The sequence below is a fragment of the Globicephala melas genome, chromosome 9 (assembly GCF_963455315.2).
Source record: "Globicephala melas chromosome 9, mGloMel1.2, whole genome shotgun sequence".
Taxonomy (NCBI): Eukaryota; Metazoa; Chordata; class Mammalia; order Artiodactyla; family Delphinidae; genus Globicephala; species Globicephala melas.
The window spans coordinates 84,194,401-84,215,829 of NC_083322.1; the positions used below are offsets into that span (position 1 = coordinate 84,194,401).

General features: G+C 38.6%; 1 protein-coding gene across 14 annotated transcripts in view; it reads left to right on the forward strand.

Annotated features, from left to right (window-relative positions):
- Nucleotides 1-21,429, forward strand: part of MAGI2 (membrane associated guanylate kinase, WW and PDZ domain containing 2) — a 1,362,215-nt gene that overhangs the window by 1,001,647 nt on the left and 339,139 nt on the right. For all 14 annotated transcript variants that reach the window (XR_009565115.1, XM_060304749.1, XM_060304748.1 and 11 more), the window contains 2 exons: nt 11,578-11,699; nt 13,587-13,769. Coding sequence is in view for 13 of the 14 variants with exons in the window: in XM_060304749.1 (XP_060160732.1) it covers nt 11,578-11,699; nt 13,587-13,769 (305 nt within the window). In the remaining variant the exon portion in view is untranslated. The remainder of the gene's footprint in view (nt 1-11,577; nt 11,700-13,586; nt 13,770-21,429) is intronic.

The following is a 21,429-nucleotide window of genomic DNA, read 5'->3' on the forward strand; positions in this document are numbered from 1 at the left end:
TCACTGCTCCTTCCCCTGGGTCCCAATGCACACACTACTTTGTGTGTGCCCTCCAAGAGTGGAGTCTCTGTTTCTCCCAGTCCTGTCGAAGTTCTGCAATCAATTCCCACTAGGCTTCAAAGTCTGATTCTCTAGGAATTCCTCCTCCTGTTGCCGGACCCACAGGTTGGGAAGCCTGATGTGGGGCTCAGAACCTTCACTCCAGTGTGTGGACTTATGTGGTATAAATGTTCTCCAGTCTGTGAGTCACCCAACCAGCAGTTATGGGATTAGATTTTGCTGTGATTGCACCCCTCCTACTGTCTCATTGTGGCTTCTCCTTTGTTTTTGGATGTGTGGTATCTTTTTTGGTGAGTTCCAGTGTCTTCCTGTCGATGATTGTCCAGGAGCTATTTGTGATTCTGGTGTTCTCACAAGAGGGAATGAGAGCGTGTCCTTCTAGTCCGCCATCTTGGTTTAGGCTCCAGCAGCCATTTTCCGGTGTTAAATAAGCCTCGTTATTTTCTCATTATGCGTGCTGATCAAAGAGTACTTAAAATGTAAAAGCATTTTCTTTCCATTTCTACTTGTTATTTGGCTAGACAATAACATACATTACCATTCTTTTATTTTATTTTAATGATTTTAACAATCCCATCATGTGAGTGTTGAAGAAAGAAGACTTCCAAAAATGGTAGATTATTATAATAAAATCCCCTTACAAAGCTCTGACAACAAATATAAGTGTATTTGATATCTCCAGATATGAGACTGATTATCATTAAATAAAAATTCAGAAAGATAAAGATAAGGTTATAAACAAAAAGTCAGGTAAGAACTATATTTGTCTCACTGCTGTCAAAGCTGAATACATTTGAAAGGATATTGTTTTCCTTTTTTTATAGTACAAGATGACATTGTTAAACATTATTTATTACTAGTGTTTAACAGATGACTTTAGATGAAATTATGTTATAATAGACAGCTAATTGTGTAATAAAAATGGACGGATCACACATTTTTTATTATCAAATTTCATATCTTCAATCTAGCTAAGTAAGATGAACTTTTAAATTATCAAGAAAAAAATTATATCCTGTGGCTGAGCTTAACTGGATCTACTATAGGCAAAAAGAGACTATTTGGTTTGATAAACCAATAAAATTAATTTTTCATTAATGTAGTCCAGAAGAAACTCCTCACCATTAGGTGTGTGGTTTCTGAAAGCTTATTAAATACCATTTATTGAGTCTGTCATAATGAAAAGAGCTTAGTTCAAATTTCCATTAAGCACAACAGTCATATACAGAGGTTGACAAAGTCCCCTCATTTTATTCTTACTTCACTTTCTCCAGTTTTAATTGGGCATCAAAAAACATATGAATATATTTTCAGATAGATAAAATGATAGGAATTATTATCTTTCTTTTTTCTGTTATATTACTTAGTAAGTTAGTTGGGGGCATTGACTTAATATGTAAATAGTTAATAGCTATCAGTCAACCCAGAAAAGTCATATTAATAGCTACCGTCTACTAAGCACTTGGTATGTATTAAGCATTTTACATAATTCATTTAGTCATTACCACAACACTGTATGTTAGATACTATTATTCATGTTTTACAGACAGAGAAACTTAAGGAAGCCAGGCCATCAAGCTCGGAGGCGGTAGAAATAGAGTTGCAGCCCAGGACAGGGATTAAGAGACCTGATGCTGTCCATATTTAAGTTACACTTGACTCCCATACTCTCGGTACAACAAGATAATATTAAAATCTATACAGTGCTTGATCTTTAAACACTTTCACATATTTCTCTTCAAAATAGTCCTGTGAGGTGAATAGGATATTTACAGGTGAGGCCATTGCAGTTCAGAGATATTAGGGGAACTTTACAAAGGTAGTGAGAGGTAGACTTAATCTTCAAATGTGGTTTAAACTTCAAACGGTGGTTTGATCTTAAAAATAACAGAGAATGATAACTGAGACTCACTGTAAGTGGTTTTCACTCTGGTGAAGCCCAAGAGGTCCGTGTGAGATTGAGGAAACCAGAGTGCAGGTGGCTCGCCTCACCGATGTTACTGCTCACGGCCTAATCCACCATTTACAGGTAACTCTTATGTGAGCGTTAAGGGGAGGGTCTTACCTGCACTCGAGGTTCCCCCTTGTTACCACACAAGGAATTTCTGTAAGTAATTGAGTACCATGTTTTCATTTCTTATTGTATCACTGGACTTCAGCAGGACCTAACCTGTCCTTTTCAAGGTTTGAGACAAGACATACGTAGTTGTTATTATTGACTACCCCCATTCTCACTCACATACAACTCTAATCTTACTCATAAATATTAGTGCAGAATCTTATTATCATTATCATGATTGCCAGAGACAGTGGCCCATGTTCAATTTCCAGAGTTGGTAAGGGCAAAGTTCAAGAAAAGTAGAGTTAGGATTAGCCCTAAGTGAGGCTAAAAGGCAACCCTTGGAGGAGACTCTTACAGTTTGAAAACTAGGTCACCCAGAGCCGGTCTCCTGGCTCCCCACCCATATTCTCATTATCATTTCATTGCTCACTTTTTACAATATGCAAAACATACACACATATATGTGTTTTCTTATAAAACATATTCAGCCCCTGTTTCTATGCACATAATCATTGGGTTCTTTAAAAAAAATCATTTAATAATCAAAATAACGTGCTATATTTTCACAGTTTTATCTTCCAAAAACCAGCATGTAATTTACAATGCTGTGAAAGTTTCCAGTTTCACAAATAACACTGATAATTGAGAATTACCTGGCTGAAGTAGTCACAGATTACTCAGATCTTCTCTGCAGATTCTAGGTATCCAGCAAAAGATCTTTTTCTCCCTAAGACTCATCAAAAGTACTTTTAATCTTGCTTTGTTTTCTAATTCTTCCTGCATTACTTTCTAACATATGAAAGGAATAGCGATGTGTTTTATTTTTCTCTGGTCTTAACAGTGTTAGAGACTCAGTAGTCAAGAATAATATTTTTTTAATCTTTTTCTCACTCTGAACGTTAGACTTGGAAACCTGGGGAGGTTTGCTATTATATAAAGTTGGAATTATCTTCCTGTCGTGTTGACTTTCAAAATCTCACAGTCTTGTTCCCAATCGTGTCCATATCCCCTCACTGGCACTCTTTCCCTGACTCCCTCCTTCCTGGATAATCCTAGACATTAGAGATGTCACCTTCGTGATTCCTCACTGTTCTGAGTGTCCTTGGTAATTCTCTGACTCACCTCGATGTCAGGCCCAAAGTATTCCTGTACCCATGGCTGTGTATGTCTAACATTATATATGAGTGATGTGTCTGCACAGGTTTTTGGTACTGAATCATATTTTTTGGAGTTCACTAGACTTAGGCTATATTGTGACTTCACATTTTAACAACTCATACCTAAGTTATTAATAAATTGCAATCCAGTTCAACATACAGTATATTACAAGTCAGATTATTCTCACCCTTCCCAGCACATTGTAAGGTCTAGTTCCCTGGGTAATGTGATTCTTCACCGTCAGAGAGCATCTTGTCCATCCTCATAACACCGGGTAAGTACAATAACCAGTACATTGGAGGTAACGACTAAATGATGCTGAAATGACCGAGAATTCTAGGGAGCACTGCAACTTTTCCTATGTGGTTAATATGGCCAAACTCATTCTGTAATCCCCCCAAGTTCAGGAATAAGGCACATCCTCCAGGATGGAGACTTTCCAAGTTATGGCCAGCCATTAGACTAAAGCCATAATGGAAGGAGGGAAACTTGAAACAAAACCAAACCTCATCCCATGGCTTGGAAGTATCCTCCCCGTCTTGAAGTTCATCCTCTCCCCCGTGCCTGCTGCTCTCACGGTACCACCCACATGCAAACACACGCATGTGTGTATTCACGAGCCCCATACTCTGGCTAAGCAGGATGGATATTCCCAAACACCTTTGAATCCACTCTTCTCCTCCTAAAATGCCTCCTTCTCCATCTGGCAAAATACATCTATCCTCTTAGAATCTGCTTAAGTGTCACTTCCTTTGTGAAGCATCCCTGAACCATCAGACTAAGTTGTCTTTTCTTCTTTGGAGTCCCCACTTTGTGCATACAAATTTTCTGACCGCTTATAAAGTGACCAACTCAGCCCAATTTACCCAGGACAGTCCAGGTTTTAGAAAAGGAAGTCCCGCACCCTGGGAAACGCTTTAGTCTTAGACAAACCTGGGGTTGTTGGTCATCCAGCTTGTGTGCCTGCCCCGTTGGAGTATGGGCCCCCTTGGTGAAGGGGTTGTGTTGTATTCATTTTCGTGTTCCCAGTGCCTAGCACACTGATCCATTCATGAAAGTGTACATGAGACTTAAAGGACTAAAGCCAGTGAGTCAGGGTTGGCAGACACCAGTGGAGGAGAATTGATGTAGTCTTGTCTCTTAATACTGAAAGATGTTGAAATAGTGTAGTCTTTTAGTCTCCTTCTAGCTAAGCTCTATTCTCCAAGTTTATAACTCATTACTTTTGCTCAATCTCTTGTTACCTTTGATAACAATAACCTCCTCCTGCACCCCACAATAAAATTTAAGAGAGGTGTTTATGGGAATGGGAAGGGATGGATAAAAAACATTTTTACATGCATGCCTACTGGCTCTGAAATTTTAAAAAATGAGTCTATGTATCTTGCAGGTCCTGGGGGCTTCACGGCATGATTGACAGTGCACAGTGTCATTTCTGCTGAGAGTAAAATATCAAGTTTTCCAAGTAATTGGTAAACAGTAATGGCTAAGCAATGAATCCCCCTTATACATAAGATACACATAAAATACACATTACAAATCAATGCCAACTGAATAAATTGCCACTACTACTAGGGAAGGGAAGAGAGCTCACCTATCTGAAAATATATCCACATTTGGGAAACTCTGCCTGGTGGGGAATGGAGGACAGACTCCTTAGCTGTGAGAGTGTCAGCACGAATATAAAAATACTCTTCTCAGTTGGCCATGATTCCGCCTCCCACCTGGACACTATGTCCCCAGATCAGACACCCTCATGTCCAGAAAGAGCAAGAGAAAGTAACACGTGACTCAATCTTCCCACCCACATTCATAAAGCAAATTCACATTTCCCCCAGGTACAGTAGGGAATAATGAATGGACATTTATAGAAAGAAAATGATCACTTAAGTGTTAGAATTGGGAAGAAATCTTTCAAGAGGCAGGATTCAATTAGTCTGTTTTTAGAAAATACTCCAAGTAAAATAGATTTAATTCTTCCATTTATCCAAAGCTCATTTTTTAAAAAATAAAGTATATTTAAAACATTAGTCTTTAATCTAGTACTTCTAAAATTTCTAGATTTTCAAAGCACTGTAAGGCATACATCATAGTATGGAAAGAGTATTTTATAGTTTTTTTTGTTTGTTTTATCTCCCCTGCTAGACTGTGTGTCTGATTGATCTTTGCCCCTACCTGCACCCACTACCAAAGTGCCTAGCAAAGACTATTTGAGAAACAAATATCTGATGAGTCACAGTAGCATTTATTGAGTACTTACATCCAGGCACTGGTCTTAAGTGATTTACTCATTTTAATTTATTTAATATGCACAACAACTTTATGAGGTGGTCTTACTTTTATCCCAGGTTTATAGATGAAAAATTCTGAAGCACAGGGAGGGTAAATAATGTGCGAAAGATCATATGCCTAGGATGTGGTGGGGCTTGGATGTGAATGCCAGCAGTGTGACTGCAGTGACCAAGCTCTTAACACAGTGTCCTGCCTTCTATCGAGAGGGTTGGCCCCAGAAGATCCCTGTAGAGTTATTATCTTCTCTTAGTTTCTGAAGCAAGAGGAAGTTTTTATTCCATCTGTCTCAACTGGATAGTAGAGAAAACTTTATGGGGTCTTCCCAAAGCTTGTATTTAAATGAGTAAAAATACAGACAGGGAGAGGGCAGTGTGTGTGTTTGGTTACCAGTGTAGCTACAGTTTAGGGGTTCAGATGTGAGGAAGCAACATACATACACTTTCCTGACCATCCAGGAGTATGGGAGTCAGAATTAGGGTCAAGCAAAACCAATGGAATTCCAAGCAACCTGGAAATTCATACTGTGATTCCATTCAGGAATTATTCTCTCTTTAAAAAAATATATGCTCCCAGTAAAATAGATTTTGGGAAGCCCCAAAAGGAGCAGGTTTGCGTAGAAGGGATGACATACTGAGCTTCAACCCCAAACCCCAAGCCAACCTTCCCACACCCAGTGCTGAGTAGCTGCCTCCTGGCGCTCCCATATTTTGTCCCTAATGTAGTGCTTTGCCATTTGAGCACATTTCTGTTGTAACACAGACAGCAGATCCAAATCTTTCATCACCGAAGTGGGATGGCTTTTTCACTATCACGAGAAAGTCTTGAAAGATTCTCTGTTTTGAAAGATTCCGTGGATCATTACCCAAATGCAGATTGGTTAGAGCACATAAGTTGGCCCTAAGCTTCACCATAAGTTCTGTCACAACATGTATTTTATGGAAGAGTTAAACTGGAAAACAGCACGATCTATGACCTTTCATGCACGCCTGTCTCCCTCCAGGCGTTTATTCAACAAATATTTATTGAGCACTGGCTACCTCATGCATTGGAGTAATTAGCGTAGCCACCTTGATCATCTTGGAAATATTTTACTCGTGGTGCAATCTCCACTTGAAAGCTGCTGTCTTCGTCTCTCACATTGAGCCAAAGATCCATTTCTAATCTGTCAGCTGAAGTCAAGACGATGTGATAGTGACCAGTGGGTACAAAAGGTGTCATTTGTGACTATGCACTAAAAGTGCCCCTCTCCAAAAACCCAGGAGAAGCCTGGTGGAGAGTTAACAAGCTGGAGTGTGGAGGGAGCGCTGGTAGTGAGGGTCAGATGATGGCCTTCGTCACCCAGCAGACCTGTCCTTTGTGTACTGATGGGCTCGGGATGTACGACTTTCCCCGTTTCTTCCATTGCTTCCCCACGGTGAAGGAGGTGGCAGTCACACAGGACTTTGAGCTGGGACTACCTCTGGCAGCATATCATCCATCAGCTGCAAAGATTTCCTTCCCTCTGTTGCATGTCTCACCCTTTTGTTGGCACGTGTCCTCTCTTCTAGAGCAAAAGAGCATTTTCTAGTATTCCCCAGGGCCCTACACAGAAAAAGAGACTTCCAGTTGAATAAGGCAAGAAAGTCCTTATTCAACTACCTTCTCACACCTTCTCAGCTTCTAACTTAGGGGACTGCAACCCTCGCTGCACTACAGAGTTATCTGGGAAGCTTTTTTTTTAAAAATGTCAATGCTCGTACCCCATTTGGAGGTTGTGGCTCAGTTGAGTTAGGGTGGGCCTGAGTCCTCTCTGTTTTTGTTTGCTTTTTAAGTTCTTCAGGTTCATCCAGAGCTACAGAATACTGCCACATACGAACTTATCTTAAGTTTCCATTCCATTCCATAATGAAAAGGGGAGGTAGAAGTTAAGCTGCAAATGAGTGACTGTACTGGCAAAGAGAAGGTGATGGAATGTCATCCTTGAATATCCTGTTCACTTTGCCATTCCCACATGGAAGGATCTCATATCAGTAGTCTTTCCTTTTTGTAAAAGGAAATGGGGTTGTTGGGATCTACCCTCCTCAGAATATGTCTCTTACCCCCTTAGCTCTTAACACCTAAAAATTCTATTACTAAAATATGATAATAAACTAGATTGAACTAAAGAATAAGAACTCTTGGTAGCTTCCCAGGCTCCTGTTCAGTACAGAGCTGGATGAACTAGCAAATAATTCTCTCACAGAGCCTAAACAATGAGGGGGAGGACGACATTTGTCATTCACGTCCTTTTACACATTGTAAGTCCCCCAAATCCTTGCTAAAAGGACTTCAAACTATTCTTATTGGAAGCACAAGGAAGACAAGGCTTCTCTATTCAGCAACAATCATATTTCTTTGTAATAGCTCTTTTAAAGCTTGGGAGCATTTTAAATTCTAAATGAATGACTTTATTTGTGACAATGCAAATGTTCTGTAGCAATTAGCTCAGGACACTAAAGCCATCCCAGCTTCCACTCTTTGTCAGGTACAAGTCATACCAGACGAGTTCATTGGTATTTTCATTCTCTGTGAAATGCAGAACTTCACTTTGATGGTGAATGGAATCTTGTCAACATGGTTTCCGTAAAGCAAGTGGCTATGACTTTTCTAAGGAAGTAATTATATGCAGGTAGCAAGTTGGAGGAACCCAACTGTATAGTAAATCTACCCCAGAAAGTTCTTGTAATGTATTTTCTAAGAATAAAGTTACGCATATGATGAACAACGACCTAGAAAAACAGAAACAGAACAGATAGGAAATGAAGAAAGCTAATACTTCGGTACACCTCAGAACTTTTCTGATTTCTCAAAATTAGTAACATATATTTGCAGACAAAAGTTTTAAAACACATATTCATCATGTAACAAAAAAAATATTCCCTCTCGCTATGTCCAGTGCTTAGTATACAAAATTGAATAACACATGGACCCTGTATACAGGTGTGCACGGTCTAGAGAAGGAAATAAACATGAAAATCAGTTATTAAAACACAGTATGATAAGGTTACTAAATTCATTATCGTGTCATTATCATTTAGGATGTTGTGTACTACATCACAGAAACACCTTTATCCAAGACCTGGAAAGAATGATCTCAAGAGAGTCAGTAACAGGAATGCTATGTCCTTCAGAACGACTGTCTTGAGTTTATCTTAAATACTGTGAAGAATATAACTGGTTTCTCTTGCTTGCTGAATTAGCAGCTTGAAAGCTCAAAGCTAATTTGCAACATAACTCTAGTAAACAAATAGGATCCTATATTATTAATTTTGTCTATTGATCTTCCACCTAGACTCAACTAACTTCACCCTGGATTTTGTTTACTTTTCCTTGTTGTTGTTCTTTAAAAGGGCCTCAGATTCTCTTGACTATGAGGCAGGGTGTAAGAAAATAAATAAACTGTGATGACAGAGGTCTGTTGAAGGTTTTATGACAGCCAAGGGGAGGAGCACAACACAGGCAGAGAATGTTGCTGGGTGGGGTTGGAGAAGGAGTTATGGAACAGATGGAAAAAACAGTGTAATAGTAATGACAATAACAGCAACAGCACTTATAAATAATAGTAATAGAGAATAACTATACTTTGAAAATAAAGAACAACTATACCTTACAAGTGTGGGGTCCTCCCTGTATATCTGTACTTTGCAAACATTATTTCTCTTATCTTCACAGCAACTCCAAGAAGTAGATATTAATGTCCCTATTTTACAGATGGGGATATTGGTGCTCAGAGAATTTAGTGATTTGCCTAAGATGCCACCTCAAACTCAGGCTGTCTCGCTTCAGCTGCTACACCACTAATGCTCTCAGTCTCACGGGAAAAGAGAAGAGGCTTGATAGGGTGTTGCTGATTTGAGTGGCTCCGAGTGTATCCAAAGCAAAAGGTGCATGTGGTGATGCAGCCAAAGGAGAAGATATGGAGATGAGTAAGGGTGGAGTCAGGAAGAATGTTTCTTTAGGTAATAGGAAGATTTCAAAGGAGTTTAGTAAGAGACAATGGAGAAAAGGGAAGAGGGGCTTCGAATCTGCCCCTCCTGAAATAGAGTGGTGCTGTCAGAGTTTATGGAGTTAAGGAAGCTTTGAAAGCTCATACTGTAGTTCACTACACACCACGGATCGTGGTGACTCCTTGGTGACAAGAGCAGTACAGTAGATTTTACTTCCAATGGAAAATAATCTTATGTAAGACACATTTGCTTTGAACCCCGTACCAGTGAGTAGCATTACCAAAGAACGTTATCAGCACCCCTTTCCTAAATAGCATCCTAACCTATACCAGCGGCAATATTAGCGAGAGGTTCTGGTGCTTTTAAAGACCCTCCCCCCGTAAAGCCTCCTCTCTGGACTCAGAATGAGGACAGTGTCAGTGATGATAAGATGATGATGGTGTTGGCCATGATGATAACAGCTGCTGCTAGTTACTGAGCATGTCTATGCTTGAAACCCTGGGCCAATATTCATTATTTCATTGAATCCTCACAACTGCCCAGGAGGAAGCCAATACTGTGCCCATCTTAGAGATGCAGACACTGAGGTTCAGACTTAGTAACTTGTGCAAGGTCACACAGCAAATCAAGGGGCAGAGCTGGATTTTGAAACCAGGACTAGGTGACTCCAGAGCCTGTGTGGCAGCAGCTCCCCTGCCCCGACCTCATGAGAAAGTAACTAGATACTGCAGTCGTCTTATTGTGTTTCTGACAATCGCTTTTCTGTCTCACCAGGAATTATCTGACTTATACTAACAGAAAATTGGTTGTTGAGATTTTGTTTCTTTTACCTCCTTCCTTTTCTTACGAGTATTTATAGACCTAAAATAAGAGGATTGCGTGTGCACATTAAGTATGTGTACACTCGTCAATGTGAAATCATACATTGAGAAGAGAAGGTATGTAAGGTAAAGGATGAATTTTAGAGACAGATGTGGTCCATTCCCAGCGTTTTCACTTCTAGGCACGTGATTTAGAGCAAGTCATTTGACCTCTTGTGTGTCAGTCTCATCACCTTTAAAATGGGGATAATTAGAATTCAAGACTGTTGCCGTGAGACTTGACCGAGGAAATTTGTATATAGTACCTGGCACAGAGTTAAGTACTGAGTAATTGTTCATTCCTCTTCTAAGCCCTCTCTCCTCTTCATGCTCTCATACAATAATCCTATTTTTGTTTGTACAAAGAACTAAAATCAGTGTACATGCCCCCGCTCTAGTGGGGCATGTATACGTAGAGAAAGAGCTACTTGACACTGCTGCTAGGCAGGGTTATGGTTCCCACCCTCTCCATAGACAAGAAACTCTAAACTTTATACAGGAATGCATCACACTGTAAGAATACTATAAGGAATTCTTAAACTCTAAGCCCTTGGTTTAGCTGATCCACACTTGCTTAAAGATGCTCTGTGTCTGATGTCTAGAAGTTTATTGTCTCACTAGGGAGAATGCAAATACTCTGCTTTTGACTGATCTCAGTATCAGTCATCCTACAGGTATTCCACAACTCCTAAATATCCTTAGGAGTGTTTCCACACAGTCCTTTAATCCAAGTCTGTCTGATTCTAAAATGTGTGGACTTCAGTTGCTCTAAGAGTAAAGCAATCAGTGAATTGACCTTATACTCATGTGGTTGGATATTGGGACTTTACAAAGCTTAGAAACACTTTACAAATACATTTTTCTTCAGCACCATTTGGTATAAATTTCATTTCTTGGCCATTTATTTGAATGCACCAAACTCGTCTCAAACTAACACGGTAGACCAGAAAGCTAGTTCACGTTCTAGTTCTTTTGGCTCAATCATGCATAACTTAAATACAATACCGTATGATAGAGCCATTGAGAGCTCTGCTCTTGTCAGGGAAATGCGTACCGTACACAGGCCAGCCCCAGCAGAGGCCTGACTGCGTGCTGGTGGGGTATTCAGCTAGAGCTATTCATATGTTCTCTTAAATGACTTTGCCCCACTGTTATCCTAATTTGAAATTTTATTTTTCAGCCACATAAATAGAAGAACACAGTTTGAAAACCCTGTCCTGGAAGCAAAAAGGAAGCTACAGCAGCATAACATGCCCCACACAGAACTTGGAACAAAGCCCCTGCAGGCCCCAGGTTTCCGAGGTTAGTACCTGTCAGCACGCAGTGTTTCAGAGAGAAAGACTGTATCGAACTGCCTGCTCTCCAAATAGGCCTTTATCTTGGACCATTTCATATAATTTGCTTTCCCCAGACCCCTCAATTAGCTTTAGCTGGGTGTTTGCTCTGTCTCCAAACTCATGCATTTAGCACTCACGAGTGAATGTAACGCCTTGGGTAGCACCTTATAGGAATTTACAGCACGTCGCCAGGTAGAGCTGAAAGGGTATGACCGTGGTACCGTAAACTGCAGAGATTCATAGAGACTCATAAGTTTGTCCTCAAATGACCAAGCACAAGAATGAGGCTTGTTCTCCTTTGTGACAGTAGACAGCTACTCATCGACAGTACCTAGGCCCAAACCCGCCTGCCCCCGCGCCGCCCGGGAGCGGTCGCGCAGCGTGAGTGACCTGTCTTACTATGGGCGCCACCTCGCCTGGAGGCCCGGGCGCATCGGTATGTCCTGGGTTGCTTGCTGCACCTCACTTCACCCTGGAGCCACACACGGGGATGAGATGCTGCACGCACTTTTCACATCTTAGTGGGCTCTCACTCACACGTGAAAGCACGAAGGAGGCTCTGGTAGTCGGGAAGTCTAGATATGCCTACGGTTGATTTCACACCGTATCACTACGGCACGATAAGGATGAATGTAAAGGTCTCACTGTTGAACTTCTCTCCAAATTGTAAACTTTACTTTCATAAAGGAAACGGAGGTGACAAGATTATGTGCGTTTTTATTTATATTTTAAAGAAGTGCTCTGTCTTCTTCACAAAGATATATGAGATGTGTAAATAGACAAAGTAAAATTCCAATAGAATGACTCATGACTTTATAGTTTGTCCATTACACATCACCTAAAATGGAACAACAGCAGACAGAATACTTAACTAAGTCACCATGTACAGTGTGGCTGTTTTAACTAACAAATCATATCACCCAAAATGGAACAACTAAAAAAATATATAAAATACTTGACAGTGGTAACATTTAAAGCAGATGTTAATTCTAATTCCTAGTATGACTATTATTTTTCAAGCATTTAATATATGTAGTAATACACTTACTACCGATCATAGCTGAAAAAGCATGTTAAATAACAAATTACTAGTTAAAGCTCTATGAGTGGGTTCAAGTTCTGTTCAGGTTATTTAGGTATATGATTTGAACATGTCAACATATTATGACAAAATATGTTACCTTTACATTCATAATTAAATCTAGAGATATTGGCTTGTGTCTTGCTCACATTTTAGAGTATACTAAACACTCTCAGGTCAGTAGAAATGGATTTATCTGGTTATCTTTATAGCATCTCATAATATAAGCAACAGCTAACTCAGTCCCACATCCAGGCATTCTTTCTAAACAGTTTAGACATTTGAAGAGGTGCTAATATTCCACTGGTCCTATTTTTTTGGAAACAACACAGTACATTTCGGTCTTCTAGTCCCATCCCTTCAAGGTTTGGGGCAGCACCGGCCACTCACACATACCTCCTACCTGGACCTTTCCAGAACAAGAGAAATGTATCCAGATGTGTCTGGATGATTTTAGGCTCTGCTTTATCTTCACCTGTTGATTCAGCCCTTTTTAAGCACAAGAAGGTGAATTTAGTGAACGGAAACAATGATGACAAAAAAATCTCTCTCCAAACCAAGCAGCTCTTTCACCTTTCCCTGCATGCTTGGGACTGCTCTGCGTTTGTGGGAAGTGCTTAGAGGTGTGCGCCTGAAGTCACACCTGCTTGCATTTACTATAATTAACCCCACAGTTACCCCTGGGATTGCTGCTCAGTGGCTGGCTTTTCTCCATGTAAGAACGTGCCTTAACTGTGCTTTTTCTTTTTTAACTTCTGTCGGCCAATGTAGAAAAACCACTCTTTACCCGGGATGCATCCCAGTTGAAGGGAACATTTCTCAGCACCACACTAAAAAAGAGCAACATGGGGTTTGGATTTACCATCATTGGTGGAGATGAGCCTGATGAGTTTCTGCAGGTGAAAAGCGTGATTCCCGATGGGCCTGCAGCTCAGGACGGAAAAATGGAAACAGGTAAGTTCCATAATACTTTAGAAAATTGTTTTGCAACCTTTTTCCTAAGGCAGATATGAAGAGCTTCTTTCTGTGTTTTTAATTTGAAGGTGAAAGGTCACTTCACTTTAGGACAACCACAGATTATGTCTCCCCTAAATTTAATAATAATCAAATTGAAGTATTTCTGGAAACAACTTTAAATACCATTTTGTCTCATTTTTCTGACTGCCCCTTCTATTTGCTGGATTCAGTGCACCCTTGAGATTGACACTTTTCTAATTTATTTCTGGAGTCCCTTCTCAGGGGTGTGATTAACATTTCATACTTTTCTTGCTTATGTTCAGCTATTGATATTTTTAAAATCTGTATTAATCTTATAGTATTCTCATGCTGAATTGCCCAGGTTAGTTATATTTAAATATGCACGCTCATCTCATAGAAAAAAATGTTAATGATATTCATCTTTATATATCCCCATACAATGTTTTAATATATAAGGTTTTTTTCTCTAGTCCTTATGAATGAATTTTCATATGCAGTTACTTGGATATCTATCAAATTATAATCAAAATTCATTTAACATGGAAATGCAGAGGCAAATTGTTAAGGGCAAGAAAATATAAAATATGAAAGGTGCACAGAGACAGAGAAAAAAGTAATGAACTAAGTCTGATTTTGTAGTCTGATTTTAAATTCTCCTTCCTGGTCCATGACTTGGAATTAGTCCCATAATTTATAAATACTATTTTCCTTGTCTGGAAAATAAAGAAGAAATCAAATCTGATCTTATCTAAATAATAATCAAATACTGATTTAAGAATTTTGGAGTACTGTTTTTGAAATGCCTTAGAAAATTACAAAGTGTAATAACTATATATCACCATTTCACACTTTTCCCAACATTGATATAATTTATGATGTTAACTTACTAAAGTCAATGGGTCCTAGAAGATACAGAAATTAGAGAATTACTTTTGAGGAAAAATTATGCCATTTGTATGCTCCATATATTTACAAATTGTTATTCCGTGGTTTTTAAAGTGGTTTATGTATGAAGAAACAACATAAAATTGAGGTCTTCATCTGACATTTTTCATTTTAAAAATGACTGTTTATTAAATGGTTCCTATAGAAATAACATCTTTTCAAGGTCACCTAATGAGTATATTTGTCACTGCCAGTCACTAGTGAGTAATAATGTATTTAATAGATGTTACATTTCCTTGAAAGTTGAGTAAAGTTTCAAAACTAACTAACCACATTTTTCAAATGCTACTGTTGTAAAGATCATGTGTACATAATTTTCTGCAAGTTAGAGAGTATCTAACTCTGCTGTTCATCTGGTGAGATTTTACTAAACAGCCACACTTTCATGTTGACAAAAATCACAAAAAAACATCAAATGACTCAATTAAAAATCATCCTATCACCCACAATTAGAATACGAGGACATTGTGGATTTAATACCAGCTTAGTAGAGGGAAAAGGATCCCCAATGCTTTTGAACTATAGTGAAATATTTAACAAACCCATTTCTTCTTTTCTTGTGTCAATATTTTTTTATTGAAGTATAGTTGATTTATAATGCTGTGTTAATTTCTGCTGTACAGCAAAGTGATTCCATTATACATACATATATATATGTATATTATTTTTTTATATTCTTTTCCATTATGGTTTATCATAGGATACTGAATATAGTTCTCTGTGTTATACAGTAGGACCTTGCTGCTTATCCATTCTGTACATAAAAGCTTACATCTGCTAACCCCAACCTCCCATTGCATCCCTCCTCCAACCCCCTGCCCCCTTGGCAACCACCAGTCTGTTCTCTATGTCCGTGATTCTGTTTCACAGATAGGTTCATTTGTGTCATATTTTAGATTACACATATAAGTGATATCATATGGTATGTGTCTCTCTCTTTCTGACTTACTTCACTTAGTATGATGATCTCTAGTTGCATCCGTGTTGCTGGAAATGGCATTATTTCATTCCTTTTTGTAACTGAGTAGTATTCCATTGTGTGTGTGTGTGTGTGTGTGTGTGTGTGTGTGTGTATATATATATATATATCACATCTTCTTTATCCATTCATCTGCCGATGGACATTTAGGTTGTTTCCATGTCTTGGCTATTGTGAGTAGTGCTGCTGTCAACAGAGGGGTGCATGTATCTTTTTGAATTATAGTTTTGTCTGGATATATGCCCAGGAGTGGGATTGCTGGATCATATGGTGATTCTGTTTTTAGTTTTCTGAGGAACCTCCATACTGTTTTCCACAGTGGTTGCACCAACTTACATTCCCACCAACAGTGTAGGAGGGTTTCCTTTTCTCCTAACCCTCTCCAGCATTTGTTATTTGTAGAGTTTTTAATGATGGCCATTCTGACCTGTGTGAGGTGGTACCTCATTGTAGTTTTGATTTGCATTTCCCTAATAATTAGCAATGTTGAGTATCTTTTCATGTGCCTCTTTGGCTATCTGTATGTCTTCTTTGGAGAAATGTCTCTTTAGGTCTTCTGCTCATTTTTTGATTGGATTGTTTGTTTTTTTGTTGTTGAGTTGTATGAGTTGTATGAAATTAAACACTTATCAGTCGCTTTGGTTGCAAATATTTTCTCCCATTCTGTAGGTTGTCTTTGTTTTGTTTGTGGTTTCCTTTGCTGTGCAAAAGCTTGTAAGTTTAATTAGGTCCCATTTGTTTATTTTTGTTTTTATTTCTATTGCCTTGGAAGACTGACCTAACAATTTATGTCAGAGGATGTTTTGCCTATGATCTCTTCTAGGAGTTTTATGGTGTCGTGTCTTATATTTAAGTCATTAAGCCATTTTGAGTTTATTTTTGTGCATGGTGAGAGGGTGTGTTCTAACTTCATTGGTTTACATGTGGCTGTCCAACTTTCCCAGCACGACTTGCTGAAGAGACTGTCTTTTTCCCGTTGTATATTCTTGCCCCCTTTGTTGAAGATTAATTGACTATAGGTGTGTGGGTTTATTTCTTTACTCTCTATTCTGTTCCATTGATTCATATGTCTATTTTTGTGCCAGTACCACGCTGTTTTGTTTACTGTAGCTTTGTAGTATTGTCTGAAGTCTGGGAGGGTTAGGCCTCCTGCTTTCTACTTTTTCTTCAGGATTGCTTTGGCAATTCTGGGTCTTTTATGGTTCCATATGAATTTTAGGATTATTTGTTCTAGCTCTGTGAAAAATGTCATGGGTAATTTGATAGGGATTGTAATAAATCTGTAGATTGCTTTGGATAGTATGGCCATTTTAACAATATTAATCCTTCCAATACAAGAGCATGGGATATCTTGCCATTTCTTTGAGTAATCTTCGGTTTCCCTTATTAATGTTTTATAGTTCTCAGCATATAAGTCTTTCACCTCCTTGGTCAGGTAACAAACCCATTTCTTTTCGTAATAAAAAACCCAGTTATTTTTTATCTTGCCCAATCCACTATTCTGTGTTTCAAAACTAGAAAAGACTTCTTTCAATGTACACTTAAAAGACAAAATAAAATCAAAAGGTTTGCACAATAACGTGTTTTTCCTTCTCACTAATTTTCCTAGTTTGCCACACTCACACAGTCTAAGTTAGCCTACTCAACAGCAAAGTCAAAGCTTTATTTAGAATGTAGCAGATTTTCTGCCCTTAAGATAATCACAGAACGGTCCTAATAGAAAGAGAAGGACCTAGGATTTTATTCTATTCACTGTCTCCTATTTATTCTTCTATTTATTCATTCAGCAAACACTTGTTAAGCTCCTTCCTTTCACAGTCATTGCTGTCCACCAGGACTACAAAGGTGGAAATGACAAGGGCCAGGCTCTTGAGGAGTTTACATCCAGGAGGGGCTTTGGATATATAAACAAGTAAATGTAACACAGTATGAATAGGATGAGTCTGTAATAACCATGATGTTGGCACTAAGTCAGGAGAGCTGGGCAAGGGCACAACAGAATTTTTTTTAAAGTGTGTTTCTAACTATATAATTTTATTAGGCTTTTTAGGGATGATAATTTCTCTCATCAGAAAAGAAAATAAAATGTTGAAATCCACTGCTTATTAAATAGTCAAAAATACTGTGTTTATTTTTAATCATGATATGATTTAAAGTAAAATGTAAACATATTTCTGTAGCATTCCACAAGTTATAGTAGAGGGAATGGCTTCTCAGTTCAGTTCAGCAAATATTTAGTGAATACCCGTATGTGCCATGCATTCTGATAATCACTTGGGATGCAGAAACAAGTGTTTCTATTCTTAAGAAGCTTACAGTATAGAAATAATGAGTGATATGTTAGTGAATATTTATAACAATGCAAATACAAATATGTACAAAGTCCAGAAATAGTACAGAGGAAAGGGGGGTCAATTCTATTGAGAAGAGCTTAGGGAGGGAAGGCCTCATAGAAGATGATGTCTGACAGAGTTTTGAATGATGAATAGGCGTTTGCTGGGTGGACAAGTGAAGAAAGCTAGAGGAAGAAGAAACAGCAATGTGCAAAAGCACAGTAGTGGGAAATACCTAGGAAAAGATTTATATGCCATCTCAGTGTAGGTTAATATTTTGCCTTCAGTGGGTGTTTATGTGAAGTATCAAGTACGACGATAATTATAACTGATAAAGATGAACTTTTCAGGCTTGTGGCAAGCATCAAGGAACAGTATATAGTCATATATCGTCAAACAGAAAACATATAAATGCATGAATACCTATATATAAAACCTTTCTCATGTAAATTTTTAACTAATTAATCATAGAGATTTACTCTATGATTGATGTTTTCTTTACTTGTAAATCCCTAGAACCTGAAACAGTGCCAGGCAAATAGCAGTTACTCAATAAATGTTGGCTGGTTGGATGGATGGATGCGTACACTTAGAAATTAAAAAGTGAAATTTGAATTAGCTGAATTCCACTTTTCCAATATAGCCTAGTCAATGCTAATCAGACCAATAGCTTACCACTGAAGCAAAAACAAATCATCTTTCCAGTTTCTGGATGAAATTTAAAAGACAAGTACATGTTAGGGACAAAATTAATTTCCTTTTTGTAATGATTTCATCTATAAATGAACCTCAAGAATTAACAAAAATAATAGACACTACAGATATAAACAATAAATCATTGATATTTAAAAGGCGAGCAATGTCATTTGACATTGAAATAATCATGAAAATATTTTAATCAACTTTTCTAGCTCTAGATCATCTCTAGTTTAGGCAAAGAGATGTCAGTAATTTGGACACAAAGAAAAATCCATTCTACTAAAGTTGACTTAGGGTCCTGTACTATAGTAACAAGGGTAGGGTGGTCCGTTCTCAGTCAGCACTGATTCTAGGAAGCAATGGAGACAGGAGAGATGGAGGACACTGTGCCCCCACCAGTTTTTTAACAACTAATTGAGCCAATCCCCAATGGTCCTATAATGTTCCAGAAGACACTTTCTTAGAAGAAATTACCATAGTGCCCAGAAACCATCCGACTTCTGATTATTAAGGATTCACGACATCCCATCAATCATTTGTAGACACCAGAGATCCTGATAACATTCTTTAAACTATTTTAAAAATCAAGATTGATGTAACAAGGCTTATGTAGAAACTGCAGAGTCTAAAACATACTTATCTATCATCCTTCCATTAAAAAGCTTCCCTCGTTACATGGTGTTTCATGTTTCTCCCCAGGCTAATTTTTGAATCAAGGCTTATGGTTTTCAACAAATGTAAGAGCAAGGAAAGTTGACCTATCCATGAGGTTCTCCTATAGATGGGTTGAATTATGAGGTCAGTCACATCCCATTAGTTTTTATTTGCCCTCTTCTAATAGTTAGTCACTTTATTAGTAGAATGGCAACAAACTGGAAAACCAACACCCTGACATTCTCTAGCTCCTGGCATTTCTCCATTTGAGCAGATTGATGTTATTGCTTTTCCTGGTTGCTACCTCTTTATTAGCTTCTCTAAAAGGGACACAAGATTAACTTTGTCAGAATCACTTGGGGAGCTTTTTAAAGATGCAGATTTCTGTGCCCGTAGACCTGCTGATTCCAAGTTTCTGGAAGTAGTGCTGGGAGTGTGCATTTATATACTTTTAAAAATGGTCAAAGCAATACAGGCACATGGTAAAAAATAATAATAATAATAATAACATCGAAATATTTATAATGCATAAAAATTTCTCGTCCTGCCCTTGTTGTCTCAGTTTAACAGTTCTAGACATGACCTATATTTACTTCCTTTAGAAGAAATGAAGCTTTAACTCCCTTATCCCCCACTTGCCCTCCCCCAATCTCCCAATTGAGTTTTAAAACTACTTTTAGTAATATTCATACAGGTTTTGCATTATCATGGCTTTGTAAATTTGTTCACTGACCCCGGTGGTCTATCATTAATACATTTTTTCCCTGTAAAGGGCTTTGTGGAGTTTTACTTTGGTTTTTTTTTGGCAGTCTCTTTCTTAAAATGATACTTTTTTTTCCCCCAGAGCACCATCATATTAGGTCCTTAGAGGGTGCTCCTTTTTCTGGGCATCTTTTGTCCTCATTCTCCTCTCTGCGCTGGTTGTACAGCTGACATCTGGGGACTTTCCATTATGTCTCTCCCAAGCAGAGTCCACTGTTATCCACATCCATATCCTCTTTTGTCGTGGATGCTTATTTTACTAGAGCATAGCCCTCATATGTCTTTTGATCTTGGATTGTCTGTATTTAAAAGTGGAACACTGAAAAAGTTGCTTGGGACTTCTGTGTCTGTGGCGGAGTTTGAAGACTGGTCAAATGTTACCTGAGGTTATTAGGCAGAGGCAGAATATGAAAGTCTATTAAATAGGGTCCTTTTTTGGAGACACCCTCATCTCTGACTTAGGGTAGGTGGTGAGAGTTCTGCATGCAGATGTAGCAGGGCAGATCCTCTATATACTTGTATCCAATGTTTCCTAATCCCAAGGCTTTCTGCAATTCTGCAAAGCAATAGAGAGTCCTTCTTATCCATGTTTCCCTTTCTTCCAAAAGCACACTAGAACAGGAAGCAGGAAATTCTTTCTGTAAAGGGTCAAGTAGTAAATATTTTAGACTTTGTGGGCCAAGTGGTCTCTGTCACAGCTGTTTAAATCTGTCATCATGAAAGCAGCCAGGGATGGCACGTGAACAAGTGAGTATGGCTGTACTTCAATAAAACTGTATTTACAAATACATGCAGCAGCAGGATTTGCTCCGTGGGCCATAGTTTGCCATCCCCTGCTCTAGAATATACCTCCCAAAGCCATGATACATCAGTTATCATGCCTTTATCCATATTCCATATTCTAAAATTCTCTTGAGCTGTCTTGTTTTATAAGGGCCCCTCTCTGTCAAAATGGCCCCTCTCCCCTTCTCTTCGTTGCTGTGGTTTTATTCATTTTAAAGTCTTTGTTAAAGGGGATAGCCATATATGTTCAGTCTGTCATGTTGAACTACAAGTCTTAGAATCTGCATTTTTACACGCACTGAAGTTTGAGAACCACCGCATGTAGTAGTAGCAAGAAGACTCCTTTCCCGCTTACCGTACAGCTTGGCAAACATTCTCCATCCTAGCCTGACCCTCTCTCAAACAAGCCTCTGCTCAGAATTTCTTTGAAGGAGTGTTTATGAATATTCCTGGGGACTAAGTTTTGAGGTAGAGTCTATGG